The 27,486-nt window shown below is 40.5% G+C and overlaps 2 protein-coding genes and 2 long non-coding RNA genes across 12 annotated transcripts in view; 3 read left to right on the forward strand and 1 right to left on the reverse strand.

The window, feature by feature from the left end:
- The window catches only part of CIB2 (calcium and integrin binding family member 2), a 36,071-nt gene extending 29,091 nt beyond the window's left edge, over positions 1 to 6,980 (forward strand). For 5 of the 6 annotated variants that reach the window (XM_054077259.1, XM_054077260.1, XM_054077257.1 and 2 more), the window contains 3 exons: positions 2,834 to 2,981; positions 3,078 to 3,273; positions 5,847 to 6,980. In XM_054077259.1, coding sequence (XP_053933234.1) covers positions 2,834 to 2,981; positions 3,078 to 3,273; positions 5,847 to 5,868 — 366 coding nt within the window. In that variant the 3' untranslated portion in view covers positions 5,869 to 6,980. The remainder of the gene's footprint in view (positions 1 to 2,833; positions 2,982 to 3,077; positions 3,274 to 5,846) is intronic. The other variant, XM_054077255.1, reaches the window with a different exon arrangement.
- An 8,227-nt stretch (positions 6,981 to 15,207) lies between these two features.
- Positions 15,208 to 21,077, forward strand: LOC128853334 (uncharacterized). Its single transcript, XR_008451798.1, has 3 exons — positions 15,208 to 15,814; positions 17,119 to 19,121; positions 20,378 to 21,077. It is a non-coding gene; the product is annotated as an uncharacterized LOC128853334 (long non-coding RNA).
- On the reverse strand, positions 18,561 to 21,156 carry LOC128853335 (uncharacterized). The gene is made up of 5 exons (XR_008451799.1): positions 21,084 to 21,156; positions 20,918 to 20,995; positions 20,359 to 20,423; positions 20,094 to 20,182; positions 18,561 to 18,687 (listed from the first exon to the last, which is right to left on the reverse strand). It is a non-coding gene; the product is annotated as an uncharacterized LOC128853335 (long non-coding RNA).
- Positions 21,157 to 21,428: 272 nt separating this feature from the next.
- Positions 21,429 to 27,486, forward strand: part of TBC1D2B (TBC1 domain family member 2B) — a 34,674-nt gene continuing 28,616 nt past the window's right edge. For 3 of the 4 annotated variants that reach the window (XM_054077122.1, XM_054077123.1, XM_054077124.1), the window contains exon 1: positions 21,429 to 21,801. In XM_054077122.1, the coding sequence (XP_053933097.1) occupies positions 21,481 to 21,801 (321 nt within the window). In that variant the 5' untranslated portion in view covers positions 21,429 to 21,480. Of the gene's footprint in view, positions 21,802 to 22,490; positions 22,584 to 27,486 lie in introns of those variants that run through there. The other variant, XM_054077125.1, reaches the window with a different exon arrangement.

Genomic DNA, 27,486 nt, shown 5'->3' on the forward strand with positions numbered 1-27,486 from the left:
CATTTAGGGTTTAGAGATCCATTTGGCAAAGAGCTGCTTAAAAAGTATGCTTAGGTCTATCTAAGTCATTGTTCAAGATCTCTGACATGCCAAATAGATGTTTCATTTTATGCAACTGCAAAATACTTAATCAGAGAGGTCATGTCTAGCATTTCTAATGCAGGAAGTCTTGGATTTGATATTCACTGCTGATAGGGATATTTGCATCTTTGTGCTTCCTGATTGTCACCCAGTGCTGCCTCTAAGATGTCAGTTTACAAGTGTTACCATGACACTTACTTCTGATGAGCTTTGTTTCAAAGAACACAGAGCAATATTTTAGAAATGAAAAAAGGATATTTTTTTCTAAGGCGTTTTCTCATCAGTCTGATATTTACCATCCTCTAATATGAAACTTTTAACAGACACACTATTTTTTTATGTGGCATCAGGAAGAAAGTGGGCCTTTTTTATATATTTGAGCCCAATGGAATCTTACTTTGGCTTATTAATATACTGAAATTTTAAAACAATAGTATCAACTGTTGTCTGTATGTATGTTTTGTATATTCATGCCACAAACGGGCATGTTTCCAAGCATACAAGTCAGATACCTTAGCCTTAGCAGCACCCACAGACACGCATCTGCTATACCTCCTCTACACATCACACACATGCTGTGAGTGATTGTTACATCTCCTTTTACAATGACTTTCTCTCAGCCATCTGGCTAACTCCGGGGTGTTGTTTTCCATTCTGCGACTCTTGAGAGATGTGACCCTGCTGTTTAGAGCCTGTTATCTTTTTATTTTCAGGAAACCCTCTCTTCTACTGTATTTAATTTCTTTTTTATTTGGCCTGATTTTGTCCTCATCTAAACAGTGAGCTCAGCCGTACGTATTCGTGTCAGAGCGCAGTGAGCTCATTAATCTCCTACCCTTTGAAATCTGTAGGCAGCTCCCTATTGTGGAATTACTCCCTGCAGGAGAAGTTGAATTTAGTATTGATTACCTTAATGGGCTGTCATTTGAGCCTAGGACTCTGTGGTCCCTGCTTCACCTATCCATTAAACCAGCCTTATTCCTGGAGATTATCTCAGCTAGAAAGACTGGAGACGTCTTGGCATTTAGTGGTGCTAAAATCTTTGGCCAAAGTTACTTTTGGGATTTTGAATCTTGATTGTTTCAGGGAATTATGCTTCCAGTGTTTCGGGGAATTACACTTCCAATGAATCTTTCTCAGAAGACTGACACACACACTTACATGGTTTGTCATTAGATGGATATTTGCCTTTTGGCACACTCCAGCTAATTTCTACCATGGAAGTAGTCCTAATGCTCAAACTGCAAGATCCAAAGACATCTCATTAGATAGCTGATGTGTTTTGAGTGCTTTGTTATCATCAAGCTTCCTGATAGAGTGAGGTATGCTGTCAGAGGATGTGAACTGCCAGTATACCTTCTGCGGAAAAGTACCTCAAAGTTCCAGCTGGGATGGCCACTGAAATCTGTTCTTACATCTGCCAAGTGCCATGACTCGCCAGTCACCCAAAGGAAAGAAAAAAGAAGGCTGCTTTCCAGCCACTGGATTTTCTTTGAAATGTCCACGTGCACAGTCACTTCTCATGTTCCTCTTAGAGAAATTAAGCTTTTGTATCATAGAATTGTAGAACGGTTTTTGTTGGAAGGGCCCTGCTAAAAAACGTTTGTCCCCATCATTCTTCTAGGCTTCCTTTAAGTACTGAAAGACCACAATAGGGTCTCCACAGAGCCCCACTTCTCCAGGATGCGATACATATGTACATACACATAGATACATACATACACATATATATATATTATGCATTACATCCTTTTGACAAGAATCCTTAAAACTTTTTCATTATTTAGAGGCTATACTAAATGTATCTTAAAAGTTATCTTTGTGGGGGTGACGTTTCATTATGCTTCCAAGATCCCCTTCTGATTTCAGTGAAAATCTTTATCTTCAGCTCTCGTTATAAGCTGCTGCACACCCTTTAATAGTTGTTGAATTTCATTTCTGAGGTGGCTGCGTATTAGTGGCAAGAAGCCCAATTCTTGTAAGGTATGTTATGTTCTTTCAAGAGCAAGGGTGCTACATAAATACACAAACAGATTGAAGTTTTATAACTCTGCTTTGTACATGCTGCTTGTATTATTTTGGTCTCCACAGGTATGTGGTAAATGTGTTCTATAGATGCGTATGTTTTGCGTGAATTATCAAGAAAGAATTCAAGTACACTGAAAATTAACATTTTCTGATCGTTTATCCTTCAAATATAGTTGTATGAAATTTCATTTAAAATAATTGGATGATCTATGAATTCCTGTTAGCTAATGAAACTTAAAGGAAAAAAGAAATTTAATGGATATATATTTGAGGTCTGAGCTTTCATGATACTGCTTCTTTTAAAGCCAAATAAAATGCTGCACGCATGCTAAAAATAATGAATGTGTTATGCCACCACCGAAGCTCTTTACAGGAGATCAATATGTCAATCAGTGTCTTGGCTTCAGATAAGATCTATAGAAATGGCTTTGAGATGTTATTTGCAGCCCAAATGATGTTTGTGTGTTTGGCATTCAACTGACTTGAATTGATTTTCTCAGTTTTGTAAACATAGCTTCAAATTCATCTTGCTCCTGGATAAGCACCAGTTTAGAGAGAATGAATGACAATGGGGCTGAGAAAATCTGGACAAGAAGTGGGACTATGCAGCACTGATGATTTCTGCTAAAGCACACAGTGTGTACATTTTTAGGTGCTTTGTGGAAGGAAAAAATACTTGGAAATACTAAAAAAAAATATATATATATATATCTGTTTTTCACAGGAGAATCCCTTCAGGGAAAGGATTGTGGAATCTTTCTCAGAAGATGGAGAGGGGAGCCTCAGCTTCAATGATTTTGTGGATATGTTCTCTGTGCTCAGTGAAATGGCTCCCAGAGAGCTTAAAGCAATCTATGCCTTTAAGATCTATGGTACTGTATTGGGATGCTTTCCTCTGCCTTTCTTGTTTGAAGCAAATGAGTATGAGAGTTGTTGGTGATCTTTTCTTTGGTTATTTTATTATTTAGATTTTAACACCGATAACTTCATTTGTAAAGCAGACTTGGAAAAAACCCTCAATAAGCTGACCCGAGAAGAGCTAACAGCAGAAGAAATCACTCTGGTTTGCGAGAAGGTCATAGAAGAAGCTGACATGGATGGTGATGGGAAACTAGGATTTGCAGATTTTGAAAACATGATTTCCAAAGCGCCGGACTTTCTCAGGTATTGCTTTGAGGAAAAAAAGGTAGCTTCTCGTGTATTTTCTGGGTGTTTCTTTAGGATATCACTGGGTAGTGTAATATAAAGAAATGTCAGACATTTCTGAGGAAAGGCATTATAACAAAATGATTGTAGAGGAAAGCATGAGGACATGATCTCTGTGAGCCCAGAGAAACGTCAGCATCTCAACAGGATATGCTACAAAGTCAATGTGAATCTCTTTTGTACATTAGAAACATATCAGGCATTCCTTGACTGATCAAGTGAATCAATGGAAACTCTTTTAGAACAAGATACATATCATCATTATGGTGAGGCTCAGCTGAGTAGGTATTCTAATATTTTCTTTGCATATATTTCCAGCTAAGAAAATATTTTCTTGATACTGTTATCCATATAGAAGCTGCTGGGGTCAGGTAGAGTTTCCTTTAATCAATGAAAAGCCTGTACTGTACCTACAAATCTGATGGACAGCAGAGATCAAATGTGAAGAATTGAAGGCAGATCTGAAGACTCAGCAGAAGCTGTAGTTTCACAAGTTTGCTGTGCCATGACTGACTTTAGTGCTGTGTTGTAGCGGCCTGCAAAGTGCTGACTGAGCATTCCAAGCTGGGGATGCAGTGCAAGCCAGTAATTTCCTGAGAAAGTAGCCACTGTAGCTACTGGAATGACTGCAATGATTATTTTTATTTTCCAAATTTGTGGTGTTTTTGGAAACTGAGGAAATGAGTGGAAAAACCCAAGTGCTGAGTGCTCAACAGGGCAAGAAGATGAGTAAAAAGAAGGGTGAAGTGAACAGTATAGAGCTTGTTATAGGTTAGGTAAAGAGAAAATAGAGAGAGAGGGATCAGTGACAATACTGATAATCTGAAAGGACCAGGCTACCATGTACTGAAGGTACGTTGACTGATTTTCTTTATCTCATTGTTCATTTCTTTACTTAATGACTCTGTGAAGTTTAATCGCCTACAGACAGCCTTCGCAAGCTTTGTCCTGCTGTTAAGCAAATGGAGACGCGGTATAATCTGTTACTTTTGATTTGCACTGCTGTGCTTGAGGAATTTTTTTTAAGCCTAATTCCAACTGGAAATTGTTGGCCAGGGAAGAACATATCTACCTCCTTGGCTGTTATCCCGGAAGCTGTAAATCATAGTGACAGTTGCTAGTTCAGAAAATTTGATCCTAGTAGGTTTATTTCACTCAAAATTACTCTCATTAAGAAGCTGCTTGTGGTTTAATGGCAGTATTCGCACCCTGAACTGGCACTAGCTAAGTGTTCTGTTCTACAAGACTGGTTACATTTTCCACAGGAAATTGTTTTATAAATCATCTTGGAAGCTTAAGCTTGTTTGAATGCCTGAGAATGAAACCTACTATAACATTGTGAAATGGACTTTGAGAGGAAGATGGCATTGGTAGCACCTGGGAGCTGCCACAACTAGACAGAGAAACAAAAAGATGCCACTTGGAATGCAGTATCCTGACACCTTGGTGGGCCTTTACCCACGTAACAGTTGATGTCCAGGCTCGAGCTAAAGCTGAAGTGACAGAGTTCTCTTAGAGGACATGTGCATCTCATAAGACTTGTCCCAAAATGCAGGTTATCTGGTTCTTAAGGACTAAAATTAGAGCTAGTGATGAATTGGCAAGAGATGCTTAGCAAGAAAACTGGAAGGGAATAATTTTGTCAGTATTCTTTACAGAATATTTCAGCTGCTTCTTAATAAGAAGCTCAAGCTCCAAAGGCCAAAATGGCCCTCTGATAGAAACAGAAAAAAATTCCAATAAATGGTGTACCAGTGAAGTGGATTTGGATGGATTTTTGTTTTTAAGAGTCATGCCCAAAATATTTTCTCATGCAATGCTGTGGATTTTTTAGTTCCTAGATATTGCCTATGTGGGACTTAAATTTTCAAGATTTTTAATTAGTATGGGGCTCTGGGCATTTCTTGAGTTGTGAACACAAGGTTTATCGTTGTTCTTCTCCTAAACCTTGGTGCACCATGCAATTTGCATCAGTGTATGCTTTCTTTCACAATACTTGGGCGAGTATGCCAGCTCCAGTGTATCTTTCAGTGTCATCCAGATGGAATAAATACCTAGATAAGAAGTTCCTGGGGGCCACTATGAAGAAAAAGTTTTATCTCCTCCAAATACATATCACAGAGCTTCCTTCAGTGAACTCCCAATTCAAATCTAATAACTGGGTGTTAGAGCATTCTTTTTGTAAAACAGAATCCAAAAACCGTACATCCAGAAGTCTTCAGCCTCTCAAATACTCCAAACCTTTAAAGTTTTCTTTTGGTGTAGGCAACTGGGAAACATTTAGCTCTGCTGTATATTTAATAAATAGGTCAGCTTACACTTGATTTAATCCAGTGCTGAGCTTTGCCCGCTGAGCTAACGTTTTCAGAAGATGGAAATTTATTTCTCCTAGAATCTTTAAATCTTCCTGGAAGTGTGAGAGAAGAGATTCGGATTCATTACACAGCACTTTCCTTTTTATACTTGAAGGAAAATGTTGTGTGTAATGAGAAATATGTTGATATCTCTTAATCTTTTTCTTTCCTTTGCAGTACTTTTCACATACGAATCTGAAGATGATTTTGTGAGCCGGTGTTACGAGAAATGTTTTGCCAGTCCAGCCTTTCTGAATCTCAGGCACTTGCAGGGCTTTTGTCCTCTGTGGCTTCTTAGAACTCAGCAGAAAGTACTGAAATAATTCTCATCCACAAAGAGACAGAAGCATCATGTGATCTGCAGGATATTTGGAACAGTCACATTTTTATCTTTTCTGCTGGCCAAGCGCTCTGGAAAAGATGGTTGGTTGTTGCGTTCTGGCTTTTCTTTTTCTTTCCTTTTCTTTTCTTTTTCTTTCTTTTTTTAATCTTTTTTTAAATAGGCAGAATCAGAATTTTATTAAAATATTTTCACATGGCTTTTATATTTATGAATAATTAATGCTGCTCTTAAAAGCCAAAAAAAAAAAAAAGCAAAGAAGTTGGATAGCATTATTAGCGACTTTTCCAAGAGTATTTCAAAGAGAGCATGGGCCTTAAATATTGAGATGCCTCTATCACTGTGTTGTACAGCTGGGATCTTGCATGGAAGTTACCTTAGGTGAAAGAACTGCAGTCAAGATCAAGCTCCCAGTGTTGAAGACAACCACATCCCAGGTTTGCCTTTCGGTCACTGAAACGGCAGTTGCTGGGTTTGGTGCTTACCTTCAACCAATGTTTTATGGATTGTCATGTTCTTATGAAACTTGAAATATTTGCCTTTTATATGTGATATCTGCATACACGATTCATTTCTTCCCAAGATATTAAAACTCTGTCCTTATTCTCAGAGAAGATCTTGCATTTTACTCGTTCTATGGGCTGATAATGTTAAACGGAAGAATATGATCATCTGTAACTCATGAAGAAGACAACGAAGCACAGAACTACTACTTAGGACATGAAAAGACATTTTCTTTCTAAACCAGCTATGCAATCTTTCCCATAAAATGCATGAATGCAGCTCTATATTTCTCTCCCCTCTCCAGCTGGAAATCAGCTAGATTTTTTTTTTAATTCTTATTAATTCCAGTATTGTTTAGGTACTGGGGCCTGGAGACAATCATATGTGTATTACTGTTCTAACAGTCAATAGAAGGGCTCTGTCACTTACACGGCTTCTGTATCAAAGTCATCACAATTAAAACTTTTGACGCATTCTGTTGTACTTTGAGAATTTTTGTGCTAAGCACATGCTACTTTCCTTTCTGGTCATTATTTCAGTTACTGTAACAAATCTTTCAAAGGATGAAATGTGTTAATCTTATTGAAAAAGTTGTCAAAGTAGAGTCTTTTTACCTCTTCTGTAGGGATGATGATGCTTATCTACCTCGGAACCTCTTATGTATGGTGAGCTTGAAATGAAGTTCAAATTCTACATGGTATGCATCAAAAAGAAATATTTATCTAGCATTAGAAGTGCCAATGGAAATATTAGATATTCAAAGTGTACAGGACAGACTTGCATAAGATAACATAGCAAAAATGAAACTTGAATGTTATTAACATTTATTTCAAAAATATTTTTTAGAATGATGATAGTCAGAGATGTTTCTAGCATCGTCATACTTCCTCCTCCTGGTTTCTGTTTGGATAAAGGTTTTGGAGCCTGAATTCCCTCTTATTTACTTACCCAAGGTAAAATTGGCATAAAGCAAACCTGATATTCAGCTCTGATTGAGCAAGAAGAGAGTCAAGCATCAAGCCTTTTCATTTTGAGCAGATTAAGTTAGATGTGTTGGTTGATTCAAACAATTTGCAAGATGTTGGCATTAAGAGATCTTATGTTAAAATTACTTCCTATTAATTGAAATGTCAGCATGATAGCTCTTTATTTCTTTCAAGATGCACATTTAATCTTGAAAACTGTGTTTCTCTCACCATCAGTATGTATTGTAAGATACCAAGTTGCAAGATTCTGGATCAGATGACTCAAACAACAAGGATCTGGTACTGATGGTTATAGGTCAGTTCCTCGTGACATCAGTGTTCTTTTTCTATGTTTTAAAATTCCTATTAGCTAAAATTCCTTTGTTCCTGACACTGTGTGTCATCCCACAATTAGATCATCTTCCCCACCTAAAGGGAGACTTCAGCTGCCTTGTAATGTGCTCAGTGTGTTGTTTCCCTATGTTCTCCCTGACCTAAATGTCACAGAGCAGTTGAAGAGACATTTGGGCTTGAAGTGCGATGTTTAACCTTGGAGTCATCCATGTGAGCTGAGAAATGAAGAGAAGAAGTCAAAAGCAGCCTTTGAAGGAGTAGTCCTGTCCAAAGTTAAAGGAGAAGTCTTGCAGGATGCTGCAGATACAAATGTATGCAGTTGCCCTTTATTTCTTTGACTTGTGTTCATCTGTGACAAAAACCTGACCGGCATAATATGGTCCTGGAGTTTGAGAGGTATGTGCACTAAATGCTTCTGGAGCAAAATAATCCTTCCTAATAGTATGTAACTGTTGATACCTCCTGATGGCAAAGATAAGGGGTGGATTTCTAAAGCAGCTTCATATTTGCAGTTCTTGAGTTGTCTGTTGTTGGATGTCTTGCCACTGAACTTTTTGTTATGGCAAAAGTGCTGAGTGAATGGGAGTGCAGCATGATGCACTGCAAACTTCAATAACGTTATGAGGTAAAAACGTTATGAGATTATTTCTGCAGTAGCATCCTTGGCAGAAACTTAAGAATTCACTAGCGGTGTTCCTTCAGCCAGGCCTACTTGTTTACTTGTTCAAAAGGAATTATCAGGCAACTAGAAAGAAGCTAAGACAGTAAAAGAGATTTAGATTTACAACAATTTTAGATTTGGCTTTAAAACCAAGAGGACATACATTTCATATTGCAATAATGGCCTTAAATATGAATTGACATTTCTATATTCGCCTTCAGAAGTGAACAAAGAAAAACTATTGCCTCTATCAAAGCAGCTAAATTTGTGTTATCTCTAGTTTATATACACCCCAAGCATCTTGGGGACAAAAAGATGCTGATGGGAGTGAATAGAAGTGTCAGAAAGCAAGTAATAACCAAGTTCCTTATTAACACACTTCACTGTGGTGTTGTTTTAAGGGAAAACCGTAAGCCAAGATTTATAACAGCCTGCAGGACAAAATCTGATCTACATTACTTCCATATTAATCCTCAGTAACTCTGCTGACTGCAGTGGAATTAACTCATCTGTCTGTAATTGGATCTGCCTTGAGGGAAGCAGTTGTTTTTGCTGCAGTTCTTTGTGCTCTCTCCCACCAGTTTAACATAATCTTCAATGCTGAATGTTCTTTTGTTAGTCCATAATCACTCGCTCCTCTTTATCAACACACTGAGCATTGGAATCTCTTGGGATTTCTCCCAATCGCGTAGAAACAGCTTCCCTGTCTTCCTTTCTCCCTTTTCCCCTAGGGCTGATTTTTGTCTCCTTCTAACATATTAAAGGCACTTCTGATGGAACATCACGAGGTGGCACTATAACATCATGGCATGTTGGGACTGCGCTTAACATTTTAACTTGCCCTGAAATACAGGATACTGTATAGGACGACAAGTAAAATGATGAAAACTGTGGCTAATTACTGATTTTAAAACCGTAGATAATTACGCAGATCTGTATTTGATCAAATTAATGAAGTTAAATCTTTCAAGGGTCAAAACTAAATATTTTTTTAAGCAGGTACACGAAAACTTAAAAAGACTTTATAGAACAATTTCTGTACATGGGATCTTCTTTTCTTGATACACACACTAGTCAGATTATCACCCAGTATAACCACAATACTTAACAGTATTTTCAACTCTGTTTGAAATCATAGAATCATATAATAGTTCTTGTTGGAAGGGACTTTAAAGATCACTCAGTCCCACCCCCTGCCATGGGCAGGGACACCTCCCACTGGCCTAATGTTCCATGTGTGGCAAATGTAGTGTTCTGGGTAGAAGTGTTTCTCTGAATTAAGGTCAAACTGAGTTCAGACACTATATATGACGTTATCTCTCTTGCAGAGATGGAATCTGTTCCAGTGTTTGTTGTTTGTTTTATGAGAACACCATATTAATAATTTTGAATTGAAAACCCTGAAAATTGAAATGTACATTCAAAAAATAAATAAGGATTTCATTGCAGAAATTACAAGAACTCATATTCTAGAAACCTGAATAGATTCAGATTCTGTTCTGAAATAATGAATATAAAGACAGCCAAAGACAGAGATTTTGGTAACAATAATTTGTGGAATAGGAAATGTTACACTTGTCAGCTCAGGATCCATAATAAATCCATTTGGGCTGAAATAACAGGAGGTTTTAAAAGTGCTTGTAACGTGATTGCCCACCACACCTCAGCTGGGACAGACAAGGGAATGAGATTTGATAAGGAAGGCATTAAAGATAATAAAATTATAATTGTTCATGTCCTTAGAAAGATGTGTGTCTGAGACAGAAGGACATCATGAACAGATGCTCTGCTTTTTTCTCTGTATCATTTTGCAGCTATGGGTGTCTTGTAGAGACGCTAATGACACCGAGTGACTATCAAATTCTCTTTGGTGGGGAAAAGGTAGAGACTGTTTACTTAGAGCATCAGCATTATGGATGAAAATGCCTGTATTTAACTGGAAGCTCTGCCGTTCTTGTCTGTAAGAGAAGAAGATTTGCTCAGATCCAAATATCTTGGTACATAAATCCTTGCCCCTTGTTGTATCTGGTTTGCACATGCATGATTAATGTGGCACACGTGCTGCTGAGCTCACAAGCCCTGAAATACGACCCCCAGTCTGTATACTCTTCCCCAGTTCTGTGCACATCTAGGTTGAGGCTGTGTGTGCCGGGAAATGTAGGGTAAAGTGGTTTAATTCTGCTGAAGAGGGTTATGGGCACCAGTCCAGCCTCCTCCTTTTTTACTGTAACATTTCTCAAGTGAAATCAGTGGATGTGGCAGCCAGCCAGGAGCAAGGCAACTCATCGCTGTGGCCTTAATCACAGCTTGGGCAATTCAACACAGATAAAGCTTGCTCTGTTCTGGATGCTCACAAGCTACATGAAATGGTAGCTGATTGTGGAAAGGGTGATAACTGAACACTTAGGTCTGGTCCTTCCTGTAAAGCTCTGGGAGCAAGCAGGTACAAGGCGTCTCTGTTTACTTGATGGAAATGATTCTCAGTCCAGTGTGATGCAGTGTTCGTCTGCTCAGTTCCTGCTGGGGGAGTCAGATCCAGCTTCCTCATGGGTCTTTCATCCCCAGGGGTTATGGGCTACTCCTCCCATCACCCCGGAGGCAGGACTGATAGCAAACTCACGCTGATCGTTAGTAATCTTTTTGTAGCAGTCTAATATGCAGAGTTACTTTAATGGCACTTAGAAATAAATTGATATTCACTAAGAGGAAATTATCTTCTGTTTAGGAATCCGTTCAGCTTTGACATTATGGCCTAGGAGACCCTGAGTGGGAAAAGAATATTGAGATTTTAACCAAAATGGTCTGGTTGGTTTCAGAAAATGGTCATGCAACCTTTTTTTGTGTAGATATAAGATTCCTCATATAAAAAACACAGATTTAGAGCTAATTCCCTCTAGGAGTAATTTGAGACTGAAAGACTGCATTTGCTCTGCCTGAACAAAGAAGTTAATTAATGTGTGTATTTGCAGAAATTAATGAAATTCCGTGAGGCTCTTTCATGTAATTTTTCTTATATTTTAATATTTTATGTTGATTTTAGTGACTGTTCTTCTAATGATATAACCCAACGTGAAGAGGAAATATAGATTAATTGTAATTTCACACATCCTAATAACGATGGCAGCACTAAGATCCAAACTTTCCCAAGTCACTCTTTCTGAACATCTGTAAACTTTGCCTTTTTGCAGAACTTGCTGGGAAATGTTCCTGATGGAATGATTTAATCTCATGTGATACTCCCAATATTTTTCCTTTTATGTCCTCTAGCTGAAACAGCAGAAGGAGTAGTTGGTGTCCACAAAGATTTGGGTATTTGCAGGTCTTTTTCTTCACAAATTTAAATACTGACTTACAAATGCAGTAATTCCAGCCTGCTTTGCTTAGAGGAGTTTTTTCTCACTGTGATAATTCTGTAGTAGCCAGATATCCTTGAGGACCTGATTCTCAACAACAGGGACTCCTACTCACTTCAGCAGGCAAGCTTCAGATCAGATCCTTACATAGTATCTTGCTTTGTTCAAACGTAGGATGCATAAACAACAAATCAAAATACTGCAGATAATAAATTATTCTGTTTTTGAAGAAATACTAATAAGCAGGCACTGTCAGAGATGGAAAACAGATTTACTGCAAGTATTTTTATGTAAAATGAAATACTCTAGTGCCAGCTGACAGCTAGGTTAAGGAGGATGTTTGGTAAGAATGGCCAGGAAAACGAACGTAAACCTGTGTAACACACAGTGTAATCAACAAACGTTCTCCGAGCTGGTTAAATTTGGAATGGATTTGAAAATCTGTTAAAGTTCACAAGTTAGGCTGTATGTAGGTAATGCCAAAGCTGACTCTTCCATGGCTCGGACCCCAGCCCTGCAGACAGGGATTTTCAGGTTCAGCTGAAATGGTACTCAGCAATTTCCAATCAAGTCCTTTGACATAAAGAGCAATAGTGGGGAAGAAAAGATGTCAAAGGAAATCTTGTGATTTGCAAGCCCTTAGATCTGAAATAAAAAGTGGGAAGGGAGGAATTTCTGAGCAGCTTGCGAAACGAAGCTTCACTCTTGGCATGTTCAGCAGGACCGCTGTACGAGGTATTTCAAATTTAATGTATCTTATTTATGACCAGTTAAGCCTTAATTGTGTTCCCTTCTAGAGAAGAAATTAACTTTTGTTATGAAATTATCCTCTAATTCTTTCTGTAACTATGAATTCAACCTATTATTATTAGTGGGCATGGTGGTGTTGGGCTGATGATGGGACTTGATGATCTTGGATGTCTTTTCCAACCTTAATGATTATATGACTATTTTAATAGGTCGTGAAGTGAATTTCTGAATCATTGTCTTTCTCAAAACCTCTGGACTGCAGGCCGCAGTTCTTCCTTTTGACCTGCGTTCGTGTACTCAGCCAATAAACAGGCAGAAATCACAGAGCACAGAGAGAAGAACCTCTTCCATCAGGCGGTGATCTGACACCAGCAGTGTGCCTCTCTGAGGCAGGTGAGCAGCGGCAGAAGGGACGCTTGGATATAACAGAGGTGTTTGTGCATCTTTGGTGAGCAGCCTTCATCCACTCCCTGCATCAGAGATTCTCAATAAAGGTAGAGGTTTTATATATCCTCACCTTCCTCTTTAAGCGTGCAGTTGGTTAAATCATGGCAGCTGAAATTGCTGGTTTTCACCTAGTTCTTTGAACTGAGGATCCAGTGCCATGCTGCTTGTGTGGAGCAGCACCGTTATCTCTAAAGTTTCTTTGACTTTGGGGAGTCAAATGTGAATAGTTAATCTGAGACTACTGAAAAAAAAAAAAAGCAAGAAGTCTTCCTTAGCCATTTCAGCTGTGCCTGCATGTTGTTTGAATGTTCCTTGCTTTACTAATCTAAACAAAGAATATTTGAGGTCTCATAAAGAACACAGGCATCCGAGTTTGTATTGCATTGTTATTTCCTGTAAGAATACTGTGAACTCAGCTAACCTTCCCTCTCATTTGCTTGCTGAAATGAGTACATTTTGTACGCTGAGAGGCTGTAGGCTTGCCACTACATACCACTGCCCTCAGCGTTATGGGTCAGCATTTGATAAAACAAATTCTGTTAAAGTCAAAGTAAATATTTCAAATGATATCTTCATATCCTCCTGGCAAGAAACTTGAGATCTGTTGTCTCCCTTTGAAAAGGTCAGAGTATCATTCGAAGGTTCACTCAGGAGGCTCTCTGCTGTATTGTATCATAGTCAGAGGACTAATGCAGTGCAGTAGCTTTGGCTTCAGATCTCTCAGGTTTGCCAAGAAGTTTGAGGCTTACTCTAATTACACAGAAATAAAGTCCACTGCATTCAGTGTATTGAAAAGTATAGCTTTGTTAAAGAATCATACCAGTTAGTGACCTCTTTATGGTATGTTCTCACTAATTCTTATTTTTTGCTTATTTTCAGCAGAGAACTCATTGAACAATTAGTATTTCTGTAGTTCATCTGTTCATCTGTAACCTTGAGAATACCAGTGCAGAGAAAAGATAGGGTGAGCAGGGAAAAATAAGCCTGTTATGCGAGAAGAGCCTAAAAAATATCTTGACTTAGTAAAATGAAACTGAGGGGGTTACGAATCCTGTGCTGAAATCCAGGAAGCTTGATTCAGTGACCTGCGTTTTGAAACTTGCACCACCTCCCACCCTTCCCCATGCTATTTACCTTAAGATATAAAGCAGGTGGAATTTTTTAATTGACAGCTAATCTACTGCTATTGAATCTAATAATTTATAGATAAATCTGATGCTCCATGGCCTTTGATTCTAATGAATCTTTTTATGTCCCACTAAAAATGGGGAAAATTAAGAAATGTATGCAGGAGGGAAAAAAGTCAAGGACGCTTCCCTAGTCATCTACTGATTTACTCTGCCCCAAGTAGGACCTTCAATCACCTCTGTGACTGCTGAGGCTGCCAATTGCTAAACTCTTTTTTTAGCTTAGAAATCCATTACATGAACAGGAGAAAAAGACGATCATGACAATAATTTTTAATCAGGATTCCTAGGCGATTTCTTTTCTGTGAATGGGATTTGCTTTCTACCTAGTATCATCGTTCGTAATATTTCTGGTAATTGTGACACTGGTAGTGTTGCTGGCTGCATGCTTCTTTGTTTTCTTCTTGAATCATAAAATAATTTAGATCCCTTTTGTGGTTTAGTTTAAAGATTTGTTTTGGTTCACAATAGAAGTTTGGGGTTTCGTTGTCAGCTTGGATTTACAATCATCTGTGATGTATGGCAAGGATTTATGACTTGACTCTTTTGCATCTTTCATCTATAAGCATAACGAGCTGGTAAAAAGTTTGTTTAAAACCAGAAAAAGTTGTAGTCAAATGTGAAGCCAGTGGTTTAATGTAATTGCAAATTTAGCATATATTGCTAGCAAAAATGGGCACAGGAGACCAGCTGTCTGGATATGATGGGATAATTTTCCCCTCACGTTTTCTTATATAATGCTATTATTTGATATCTGTCTTAGAAAGCAGTAGGGGTTACTTTGGCTCCAGATTTGAATGTTGTGACTTACTCTTGAATCCGTATTTCCTCAGTTTTCCATATGCTTCCTGTCTTTATCCAAAGCCAAAGTCAGAAGTTCCAAAAGAGAACACCGCAGGAAAAGCTGCTCTGGTAATGTTTGTCTTGAGCAGAAACAAATAGCAAGAAAGATTTCCTGCAAAATCATTTTCTTGTGATGAAGGTAGCCCGGATTCTAGACCAAACAGTCTGGCTAAATCTGTCTATTTTTAGATAAGATTATATCAGTTATAGATTCTTCTTTAAAACACATGTAAATAGCTTTCAGCTTACTATCTTTAGGGTTTTTTATCCCATTCAGCTTTTACAAACACATTTACCCTTTACTGAAATATTTGATTTACTTCTTGAAAAGAGGTGTGTGGACCTGTGATAAAGTTAGGAATTAAAAGGATTTGAAGAAAGCTTATTTGCAAAGAGCTGGTGTGACTGTTTCTTAGAGCTTTTAACTAGTATTTGTATAAGTATGTTAAGCACTTCATAATCCACATCAAAAGAAAAGTTCCTGTCCAATGCATTTAGGCTGGCATTCATCCCACTGCCGTTTAAATACTGAAATGATTTGCTGGTCATCGGTATCTGCTGTTTTGCTGTTGATGCTTTATGGAAGCTGAAGAGAATAGACTGTTCACTTCCAACATACACTCCACGTGTGGATTATACTGAACTTGCAACTGCAGCTTTAAGCCTCAGTTGAATATCTAAAGCCTGGGGAGATTAATCTGAGTGTTCTATGAGATGGACATTCAAAGTGAAGATAAAAAGGTAAGAAATAAGAAAAGCATATCTGGGTAAGAACTCCAGCACTGGGTGTTGTTGGCACTTAGATTTGTGTGTCGGTTGTAGCTATAAGCCAATACTGAATCATCTGCTGAGGCACCCAGAGGATGGGCTTGTCAGGGCTTGTCACTGGCTGCAGTTCCTGGGAAAGCCCTCTGGAATGAGCCAGTGAAGGTTTCTCAACACGCCTGTGACTGCCAGTATCTCGCATCACCACGAAGCCTCAGCTGTGAACTGTTGTGTCTGTGGAGAGGTTTCTGTTAGGATTTCAGTAGAGGGAAGGAAGTGGTCCACGGCTTCGGTATGTGGAATGAAGGAGTTACTGAAGAAACACAGTTTGGTGTTGGCCACTAATACAGTGAAAGGTTGTCAGCCAGGATATTGTATGCTAAGAAATGAGTTAGAAAGTCAGGAAAAGGGGCACGGTATGATTGACAGGCGAGAAAACTGGCTAGGCCTCTGAAACATTGTGCAGAAAGCAAGAACAACTTTTGGGCACAGCTAAGATTAGAGAATAGTTAAAAGCTTTGAGGTCATGGATCCTGACAGTGTTACCACGAGTTAAAATAGTTCTCTGCCTCTGCTATTGCAGGCAGGTCATGCAAACGTTCACATCAGTCACTGCACATGGGAAATGGGCTTGTAAACTCTTAACATGAACATATGAAAATCTCTAACGTTATATAAATAATACCATGTATTTGTAGATATTCATATGAGCCTTATTCAGCAAGGTGAGACTGACAGACAAATTCATAACCCAGTAGACCTGTATTATGTTTATACACCTTAAAATTGGCCTTGTGAACTACATTACAGCAAGTGATGGTAAAAGCACTATTTTAAATCTCTCTCTACTCAATGCTGTACATAAATGCCACCACAGACATCCATGTATTCATCCACCAGTGATATAATCTTCCCTGTCACCTCTTACCCTCTTTCCAGTTTTGTGTGAGGTAGCTTGTCTCAATACACAAATTTTGCTAATCTGATGACCCAAGTATGTAGTCTGAGGACTTCCCCTATGCCATTCTGTTATGAAATAGTACCATGGGCAGAGTATTACAATTTACTTAAAGCAAGGGAAGAAATCCCTGCAGATCAAGGGTAGTTTGTCTTCCTGTTTACTAGTCCAGCTCTCTGATTTGGCTATCGAATACCAAAGAAATCCCCTTCCTCCGTTCTGAAAGTGCAACGGTAGACTTGTGACCACAGGAACACATATGGACTTCAAAATTAATTGTACTAAACCTCTTTTGTTTTCTCTCTTGGCTCCTATTCTACAGGATGACTCTTCAACATCTCCTTCTTTCCTGTTCTAAGAAAATCTGACTGATTATTGGAAGTGATTTTGAGCATCCTTTGAGTGAATGCTCTGGGTTCATCTTTAAACACCTCAGCTCAGCGCTGCTTAGGCTGCTACACAGGGAATAAAGGTAACCTTCGGTAGCCCTTTACTAAGTTGTTTCTCACTCTCTGAGACAGTGGATATAAAACTCTAGTGACTCATTCTATCCCACTGGATCTTTATTGATTTTGTTATATGTAATACTTCCATGCAGTATAACACAATTACAAAGAAAAAAAAGGATTGTGTGAAGGTTTTTGTTGAAGTCCATTCTATCATCTCCTCTGATCTTTCTTATTACTGGACCCTTCTGTGAGCACCCACTATATGTACCTATTAGTAAGTTCTCCACTGGGAACTAAGTATACACATGGAAATAAGTTCCACTGTGAGCAGCCAAAATAATTGTTTTATTCATTGTGTCATTATCTGTGTTTATATCGCTTGCTCATTCTTTTTTTTATCTTTACAACAGTACTTTAAATTCTTCTGCGTATCCTCTTATCAAGCTCTATCGCGGTTCTCAAGCCCGTCTGGATCTACCTGAATGCTGCCAAGCCAACCATTAGATGTATACAGATTGCCCAGTTTGTTGCTACAGTTAAGTAGTTCCTGCTTTTGTATTCATAAGGGGTCTAATTTGACTCTCGCTCCTCTACCTGGCCACCAGCTTGACTGGTTATCTTTACAAGTCACATCACAGATGTGTAACTAGAAATCAGTGCTGCCATTCACTGTATTGATAACTGTTGCTTCTTCATAGTGAGGAGTTCTTGACAAGATGCAGTGAATCAAAAAGTAAAACCAATGCATTTAATGTTGTGGCGTGTTCAAGTTAAATTAAGTCTTTCCTACTGAATCAGAAACTGCAAATAAGCTTCCCTGCTTAATCATGTTTTGTATCTTTCCTGACATTTTGAGAGGGGCACACAAGTGGTGTGCATGTGAACCAGAAAAGGAGCACCATCTAGTGTTTAAAGAATCATGCTGGAGAATGAAAAGCATATAAAACATTGCCCATCAGTTAAAATAGACCGTGTAATCTATTGGCTGACTTCTTTGCATATAAGGAAAGAATTTATTCTGGAAATGTAATACTGTGATGTTCTTCATGGACATTGTGGTGACCGAGAGACAAGGGAATGTAGAACAACGTGTCAGACTGCATCAGAAACAATAATTTGGGGAAAGTTTTTGCCTGTTTGTCTCCATTGGTTAAAATAAAACCTCTGACCTCCAAAGAATTTATATAATAGTAGGTGCAAACCATTCACTCTTCAAAATAATGCAATACTGTATGCAGGTACTAGACATAAACAGAGTATAGCAGAGTGACAGTATTTATCAAGGCAGTGACAGTCACAAATAACATTCTGAAAGAACCTGCAAAATATTTGTTAAATTGGAATAAAAGTAACTGTTTAGCCTGTATCTCAGCACGCAGGTTTGGGCTGGCACTGTGTGGGAGAGGGCTTGAAGGGAGACTGTTGTCTGTTGTCCCACTGTTCTGAAAAACAAGAACCAGTAGTTCAGTGTAAGCTCTGAAAAATTCTGGGTTCATCTCTAACTGAACCCTTGTATCTCAGAAGATACCAGACAAGAGACAAGATCATTTTTGCTTTCTGTTTTGTGAAAGGAAGCAGTGTACGCTCTCAGCCGTTCTAATTTTGGAGCTATGATCTCACATTGTCCAAAAGCAGAGTCCAGATGTGCTGCTTCTAATTAGTTGGTGTTTCCTGCACTTCTGTAAACATGACAATGTGAGCCTGACGTATACACTTGCTGTACTCTCTCTGCCTCCATATCCAGTGATGGACTCTTTCTCGCATATTCACTCTTCTTTTAGAAGAAAAGATGAACTTCTTCAAGAAGTGTGAATATTCATTGTAAGATAAACCCATTCCAATTGTAATAAGTTAGACCAGTCTCTCCTGTTTCAAGGTAAATACAACTTTGGGGGTTTTATGTGTAGTAGATGGCCTTGTTCAGCCAAAAGTGCTATTACTAAAATATTTGTTAATTTTAGGAGTGAAAAATGTGCCAGAAAAAAGGAGGATTTCAAATATTTTCATGCTTGACAAGCTTTATGTTGTTTTTTTTTTAACTCTAACTACTGTTTTATAAAATTTACTTGACTGCTGCCCTATGATTAGGAGTTAAATGCACACCAGAAGCTTCTTTGCCCCTCACCTCTGGGCAGGACGGGAAACCTCATCTTGTGAGATGCTATTTATATTGGCTTTCAGGACATATGTTAACAACAGAATGTCACCTATATCATCTGTGCATTCTGCACATGAACACGTGGAAGGGAGAAGCAGGTTAATGGGAAAAGTATTGTTTTCATTTATATTCCTCATAGCAACTTAGAAATAAGTTGTCATTTACTAGTCCACATCTAGATCTGTTTGAGAAAAAAATGGTGATGCATGAAATAGGGAACTTATTTCCCAAGAAGGGGAACTTTCTGTTTACATGAATCAGCTGTGAAATTAGGGGATTGTCCTGCTTTGAGTGTTGTAGGGAAGCTGAACAGAAAAATGAAAAAGAGAAGCACTGACAGCAAAAGTTTTGAGGATTTAGGAATTGATTCTATGATTTGCTGCTAAGCTGTAATTATCGCTAGCCGCTTGCAGTCCCGGGTCCTCAGCACAAAGAACAAGGCTCTGCCTCACTAAGTTGATGAGATAATGTAGCAGATCAGGGATAAGTGCTGGGGCACTGAACTTTGTCCAGATGACTGAGATAAGCAACTGGCAGCTTCTAAAGAGAATCAGTGTTGTCCCTGTGTAACTCGTGTTCTGGCAAACGACACTTGCCAAGGAAGAGTATGATGCTACCAGAAGACCAAGAACACTGTGTGTTTGGGGGAAGAAGATACTGAGCGGTTTATATGTAGGGAACAATACTGACCTGCTGTTTAAGCAGCATCAACCCTTCTTACTTCCCACATTTACAAAGAAAGCCTCAACTCCCGACAGAGCAGAATCAGTCCTTCCGATCTGAAAAAAAAAGAAAAAAAAGCCTGCCTTAGTCTGCCTTAGTTTGCAACAATTAATCTTACAGTGTATCACGCTTCACGCCATGTGAGCTGGCTGGGGAGATAACTTCCAGGCTGCAGTCGCTACGCCAAATCGCTCGGGTTGCTCCGTTAGCAGAACGTTGGCTGTTTACTCACTCCACACTTCTCTTATCAGGAGGTGACATCCAGAAGGGAGGACTGGAAGAATTCTGCAATCCTTTCTGTCAACATCAAAGTGGAACCCATGGACAACCACATCGGATAATCAGGTGCGTTAATATGCTTCACATCCTTTACACAGTACAGAATGACAGTATTGTCTGGCAGATATGAATGACTTTTAATTGAGAAATAAATCGAGGTATTTGAAAATAAGGACAGAGCAAGGAGCTCTGGGGATTTTAGGATTTCTGGATTAACCTCAACTTTTAAACTGTCAGAATTCAGTCAAATGAACCTAGCTCATAAATAAGCATAATCCGAATTAAAACACCACTGTAATGACGATTTTGACAGCAAATCTTTTGTGCTTTGTTTAAAATTGAGAATGAAAAGCCGAATGTCATTAAGCACAGAATTCTCTCCTCCAGTTTTCGGATGTTTATGCCACATCAGACTCTTTTCTGGTTTGCACCCAGACCGTTAAGACATGTTTGATGGAAACAGGAGTCTGCTGTTCCAAACACAATGAGAAATAGCATGAAATGACCGTTACCTCCTTGGGGGCGGCTCCATCTCTTTACGGTGAAGCTTTCTATTACACAATCTCTCTGTTATTAACACTAGAACTTTCCTAGAGTCCAGAATACGAAACATAAACATACAAACGGTTTGACCGGGGCCATTCATAAGTTTAAAAAGTGGAAGATACAGCTTTTTACCTGTTGCTGCCATAGGTTTTCCCCCAAATAATCTAACTTGGGGGCGATTTCTCAATGCCGGGGAACAGGCGGAGCGTGGAGGGAGTGGGGGGACCGAGAGGCGGGGACTCGGAGCTGTCTGCGTCGGAGGGGGCGGGACAATGGGCGTGGCCAAGGTGGTGGGGGCGTGACCATGGCACTGCGCCGGGGGCGGGGCCTCGAGTATATGGTGGAGCGGGGCGGGGCTTCAGCTCTGCCTCCGCGAGGGGAGGGGCGGGGTCAGGGGAGGGGCCTCGGTGCTGCTCGCGCCGGAGGGGCGGGGACGGAGGGCCGCTCGCGGGGGGCGTGGTCTCTCGGGGGGCGTGGCCTCCGCCGCCCCGGCCGCGCTGCGCGCCCCGCGGCCCGTAGTTTGCGGGCGATGCCGGCGGCGGGCCCCGAGGCGGAGGAGGGGGGCGCGGCGGGGGAGCAGGCGGGCCCGGGCCCCGCCAAGCTGTGCGGGTACTTGCAGAAGCTGTCGGGCAAGGGTCCGCTGCGCGGCTTCCGCACCCGCTGGTTCGTCTTCGACCCGCGCCGCTGCTACCTCTACTACTTCAAGGGGCCGCAGGAGGCGCTGCCCCTCGGGCACCTCGACATCGCCTCCGCCTGCTTCAGCTACCACCAGCCCGAGGCCGCCGCCGCCGGGGACGAGGCCGCCGCCTTCGAGGTGCACAGCCCGGGCGGCGCCGTCGCCGTGCTCAAGGTGGGGCCCGGGCTCCCGCCCCGCCCCGGGGACAGGGACCCCTTCCCTTCCCCTTCGGGACCGGGGACGCGGGGATCTCCCCTTCTTCCCTCCTCCACCCCTTGGGGTCCTGGGGTTCCTCGTCTCCCCTCCCTTCTCGGGACCCAGGGATTCCCTCTGTCACCCTCTTTTCCTCCCTTTTCTTCCTCCTTTACCCCCTCTTTTACCCTCCATTCCCTCCTATTCCTCCTCTTTCCGCCTCTCTTCTCTCTTCTTTTCCCCGCTTTTCGTCTCGGGGACCCGGGGATCCCCTCTTTCCCCTCCACTTTCCTCTCGGGGACCCGGGGATCTTTCCTCTCTCCCTTCCTTCTCTCTCAGGGAGCCGGGGATCCCCCCTTTCTTCCCCCCATCCCGGGACCTGGGGAATCCCCTCTTTCCGCCCCTCCATGGACCTGGGGACCCCCTCTCTCCCCCTCCTCGGCACCCGGGGATCCCCCCCTCTCCCTCCCTTCTCTCTTGTGGACCCGGGGTTCCCCCTCTCTCCCCCCTTTGATTTTCCGGAGGGGCGGGGGGCTCGCGCTTGGGTGGGACCTGTGGGAGCGTCTGGGGAGACAGGGATTTCTAAGGAAATCTGGTGGGTTGAGGGTTCGGAAGTGGAGAGGGAGGGGCTGGCTTTGACTTTTGGGGTGTCTGTTTTGCGAAGATGGTTTATGGCAGAAGTTCTTGTCCCGGAGGAAGGAAGGGGAGGAGGGAGAGCTGCTCCTCGCTGCTCGGCCGGGACTCGGGCTGTCCTGGGCCGAGAGGTAGGGCCGGGGGTCGTTGTGCATCTTCTCTTTGTTGTCAAGCCTAGGAAAAAAAACCAAGGAAACCATTTCCATTTAATAAAGAAGGAATAAATTCTCCCGAGTATCCGTTATTTTTGATTGCTCTTAAGATATTTCCCATAAGAAACGTTTTTGTGAGTTGAGTGTGAGTTTTCACGTGAGCTGTATTCTTTTTTAGCAAGATTAGAGTATAATCCATGCAGTTATAAAGCAAACCAGCAGAACGTCCTATTGAATATTAGAAAGGATCTTTCTTATACGTTTATTTAACAGGGAGATCTGAGCGGTGATACTGCTGAGATTGTAGAACATGATTGCCCAAAGCTCTACAATATTCTGTTTTTATCAGCGTAAACATTTGTCGAAATAAGGTCTCATTAATGTACTTTAAGGAAGTTATTTAACTGGGGAATTAATATGGTAATGTATTTGATTAAGAAAAATCAGTGTGATCAGTTTGGTATGCAATCATGTGTAAAAACTATATTTTCTTTGTATAGCTGTAACCAAAGTTTTTATTACTTTCCATGAATCTGCCTTTATAGCCTGAGTGTTTATTTTACAGAAGTTACAAGCGCCGACTTTGCATAAGCTTTGATTTTCTTGATAATTTGAGGGTTTTTTTGTTTCTCTTTGATTAGTAACTACTGATTCTTCTGGGGAAATTTCCAGGAAAATACATAATGCACCTTTTGTTTTGAGGATGCTTTTTGAATAGGAGGGCCTTTGTTGAAAAACATGTATTTTACGATTAGGATTATAGTGGGAAATAATAGATGCCATCTGTGTAATAAGTAACTAGTTTGTCAGGCAGTGCTCTAGCAGCAGCCTCTTTTGTCTTCTGCAGTTGTGACAGTACAAATCATACTCGACACTGATGCATAAGTGTAAGGAACGGGGGTTTCCTATTCCATGTTTTCTTCATCTTTGATGTTACTGCTCTGCCCGTACTTTTTGTTTTCGTTCTTTTGTCTAGGAAAGCACCTGCATGGTTTGGCATTCTCTCATATTTCCCTTGTGGGGACTGAGAAGAGATGTCAGTTAAGGAAGTCGAGGTCATTTCTGTAATTAGCAGAAAAAATAATTTTGTATCTTCTACCTCTTGTATTGCTATGGTGCTTGCCCTAAAGTGGCCAAGTGGTTGTCTATAAAAATGCTCTTATCTTATAGGTGTTTATATAATAAATAGGGAATTAATGAAAAACTTTGGGGATATTGTAGGGCAGACTGGCCTTTTGTGGCTGTGTGATTCACCAAGGGGTAAGGCTTCTGCAGCTGGAATTAATTTTCTTCTGCCCGACATGATAGTTCTTTAAGGCCTTTAAAAACATCTTTCAGCAGAATTAGGTAGAAATAGCATTAAGAATGAATTCAAGATGTTAAATAAAAAAAGAACCCAACCCAGAAAACCCCCACACGCTGACTGGTCCAGTCTCTGTTGAAAACAGATGTGATTTAATCTATCAAAGAAACATTACGCACAGAGCACGAGGAATCGAGTCAAATCAAATGTGGTGTTCTCCCTGTAACTCACATGCCTTGTTTTCCTCAATTTGCTGCTTGTTCAGAATTTCCAGGTCTCATGATCTGGTCTTTCCTATTCAGTATTATAAACTGAGAAGAGCAACAGAAATAAGCAACTGGAATTCCAGACTCGAAATGATGACGCTGTTGAGGAATGCATTATTTCTTCATAATGCCTCAGTTTTTTGTTAATGTAATGATTTCATCATCTGGATTGCTCAGTCTTTGTCATTTAATGGGAGCTGAGGACTGTATGGTATCCTTGGGGTTTGTTTCTCAGTTTGATAACAGCTTCAGGAAAAGATATACTGTAGCCTTTACAGCAAATAAAGCAAATTGTTCATAATTTAGGAATGTAGATAACCAATGTGACACTTGCATGGCTATAGCTTTTCTGTGTATTTTCTACAGTTAAAGCACATTAGAAGAACATAAGTGTGTGTATAAAGCTTTTCCATTTAAAATGTTTTAACAGGTGTCATCACTTCAGATAAAGACGCAAAGAAAATTGTGTCCTTCGTGAGTGAATTATGGATAGATTATGTTTGAGGCTATTTTCCTGGAAAGGACCTGATCCTGCAAATACTTTCTGTAGCACAGAATGCTGGCAATACTGGCAAGTGACTGTTTGCCTGTATTTGTGCGGTGAGGTCTGTCATTAAGGGAGAAAAGCATTAGCGTTATGAATATGTATAAATGAATAAAGCGCTAATCTTTCATTTATTTTTTTAAAGCAGTGTCTTTTGGAATGATAGAGTTCACTTGCTTTTGAAACAAAGAAACACTAACCCATAATGATAGACTATGTTTCTACTTATTGGTGTGTGGATAACTTCTGTGTGAGGAGGGTGAATTGGGAGTGGAACAGAAATCACATTTCTTTCAGAAAAAGCTTTTCTGGGTTATCAGGCAAGTAGTAAGCGTTCCAGACATTGCAGATTTTGGAGCTCAGATCCCTGAAAATACTGGACACCAAACTTAATGAAATTTGGATTACTTATGAGCTTTCTGCCAATGATCTTTGGGGATTTGGCAGTGAGTAATAATGGGGTGCTCGAGCATAGTAGCATTGCCTTAGGATGGAGCCTAACTCGGCTGAGAAGGGAGTTTGTAGGGAAGGGGATTTGTTTTCTGAGTTGACACTCTCCCCTTTTTTTTAACTTTGCTGCTTAGTGGATACAATAATTAAAACTTGGGCTGCCCTCTGAAAAAGTCTTCTAGCTCTAATTTTGCTGTTTGAGCGGAGCAGGATTAGTAAGTCTTCAGATGAATGCAACCTTTCTGGTGGTGTGCCCTCCTACAAAAAAGCTCGAGGGAGAGTTTGTCTATGTTCAGAGGAAGATTGTGACAAGAATTTCTATGAGTTTCCCCAAAATGGCAGGTCTGCTGGTTGCGTTTCTTTGGACTCTGTGTATTGGTGTACATGTTCCACCGGTGGATCCAGGTAGAGGATGCCACTGGGTAGCTGTTTTCCCCAAATAATTCTTCTGTTTGTGTCATAAATGCATCAGAAGAAGGCTGTTCCGGCAGCATCCTTGGTGGGAGAATGTCGGGGTCTGGTTTTAAGTTAATGATAGTGACTTTCTGTTATTTATGTTTGAAAATACACGGGAATCGTAGAATGGTTTGGGTTGGAAGGGACCTTAAAGATCATCCAGTTCGAGCTCCCCTGCCGTGGGCAGGGACACATCCCCCTCGACCAGGCTGCTCAAGGCCCCACTGTCCTTCTCTTCATCTACAGTGTCCTGTGTTGCTACTGTTGCCGCTAAGTTTGCAATAGTAATTCCTTACCTCACACCAGTTAAGATGACTTCTATGCTGGTTTTCCTTCTCACAGAGATGCCTCCATTAAATTTCTTCATTACTGCAGAGCCATGCAATAGTTTAATAAAAATAAGAACGCTGCCCCTAAATAACTGTCGCCTCTTTCATGGTGGGCAGTAGCCAAGGACTCAGAGTAAGTCATGAGAAGTGAGGCAAGAATGGGAATGGGTCCTTTCTTTGACAGGTAAAATGAATTTAAAAAGTATTTGCAAATTTGTCTTTTGATTAGGAGAAAGGGAAGAGGAAGACTTAAAATATTCTGTGTGGTTTTTCTTAAAAAAAAAAAGTCCATTTCAAACAACAAGCTTCAAAGATTAATTTTGTTTAAATAAAAGTCAACAGAGATTCCCAGGGTACTCTTACTTGTAAAGTAACTAATTAAGATGCCTGTATAAACTCAGGAAAAACTCTCTAGAGAGAGCAGAAAACTCCATAAGAGAAGGAAGCCTGTGTATATGATGGAAAGAAGGCAGAGTAACGGGCTGGGTGCAGCTGGGTACAGACTGATTCTTGGGAAAAGGAATTAAAATCGGGGAGTGAGAACACGTAGTGCTGTGCTCTCCTGTTTTATGCTGGAGGATGGTAACTGCTAGCTGACGCCATGCACAACGATGACATGGCTTGGAAACTGAGGATGCACGAACTGCTCGGCAGAGAACAAGTGCAGCTGTGTGAAAAGCAACTCCAATAAAACTAATTCAGTTTTGTGAAGACTGTTGGGGAGAGGATAACGGGACAGGTTGTGGAGAAGGCTCATTAAGTTGCACCAATCATGGGCAGAAGTTAATTGCAGGTGTAACTGAGCTTGGCTCCAGGTGAATTGCCTCATTAGTCTGTTGTGGTAGCAAAGAGAACCGCTGCAGTCCCACAGCCTGTGTTGGTGGAAGCTCTCTGAATTATCGGTGGTTTTCTGCTGGAGCACAGTAAAACATGGCATTACAAGGCCTGTATGCAAATCTGTGTAAAGGGAGTGCAGGCTCAGAGTTAGCAGAAATGAAGACTTGCTGGTGGATGAAGCTCCAAAGGAAATAGTTTTGTGCTAGAAATAGGAGGCGTTTGTTCTTCGCAGAAGTGACTGGAGTCTAGATTTCAAGCCTGCTGCTGTGGTCATTCCAAAACTGGTGGTGGTGGCTGTGTGGATTGGAGTTTCTCAGTGTCCAGTTCTTCAACACTTTGAGAAACCTCACAGACTATTCTGAACTATCCTTTTCCCATGTCTTTTTTACGAGGGAAATGTTTTCCTCCAGTTCCCTATGAGCAAGCAAGAAATGTGAAACTAATTTCCATTTCAGATTAGAACTATCTTGTTTACATACCTTTCTTACCGACTGAGAAAAGTGAACCTGCAGTGTCCTCTTGTATCGCACTTTGTTTTATTTCACTACTTGATTTGATTTAAGAATGTTTACTTGAATTTTGTAATGTCCTCTCATGTGTATGATGTACTGGGAGGAATTGGGGCAGCATCTCTGGGAATCATTGTGTCTGTTTTCTGGCTAACTTCCTTGCACAGTGCTTTGGAGCCATTTGCTGC

The sequence above is a fragment of the Cuculus canorus genome, chromosome 12, assembly GCF_017976375.1.
Source record: "Cuculus canorus isolate bCucCan1 chromosome 12, bCucCan1.pri, whole genome shotgun sequence".
NCBI lineage: Eukaryota > Metazoa > Chordata > Aves > Cuculiformes > Cuculidae > Cuculus > Cuculus canorus.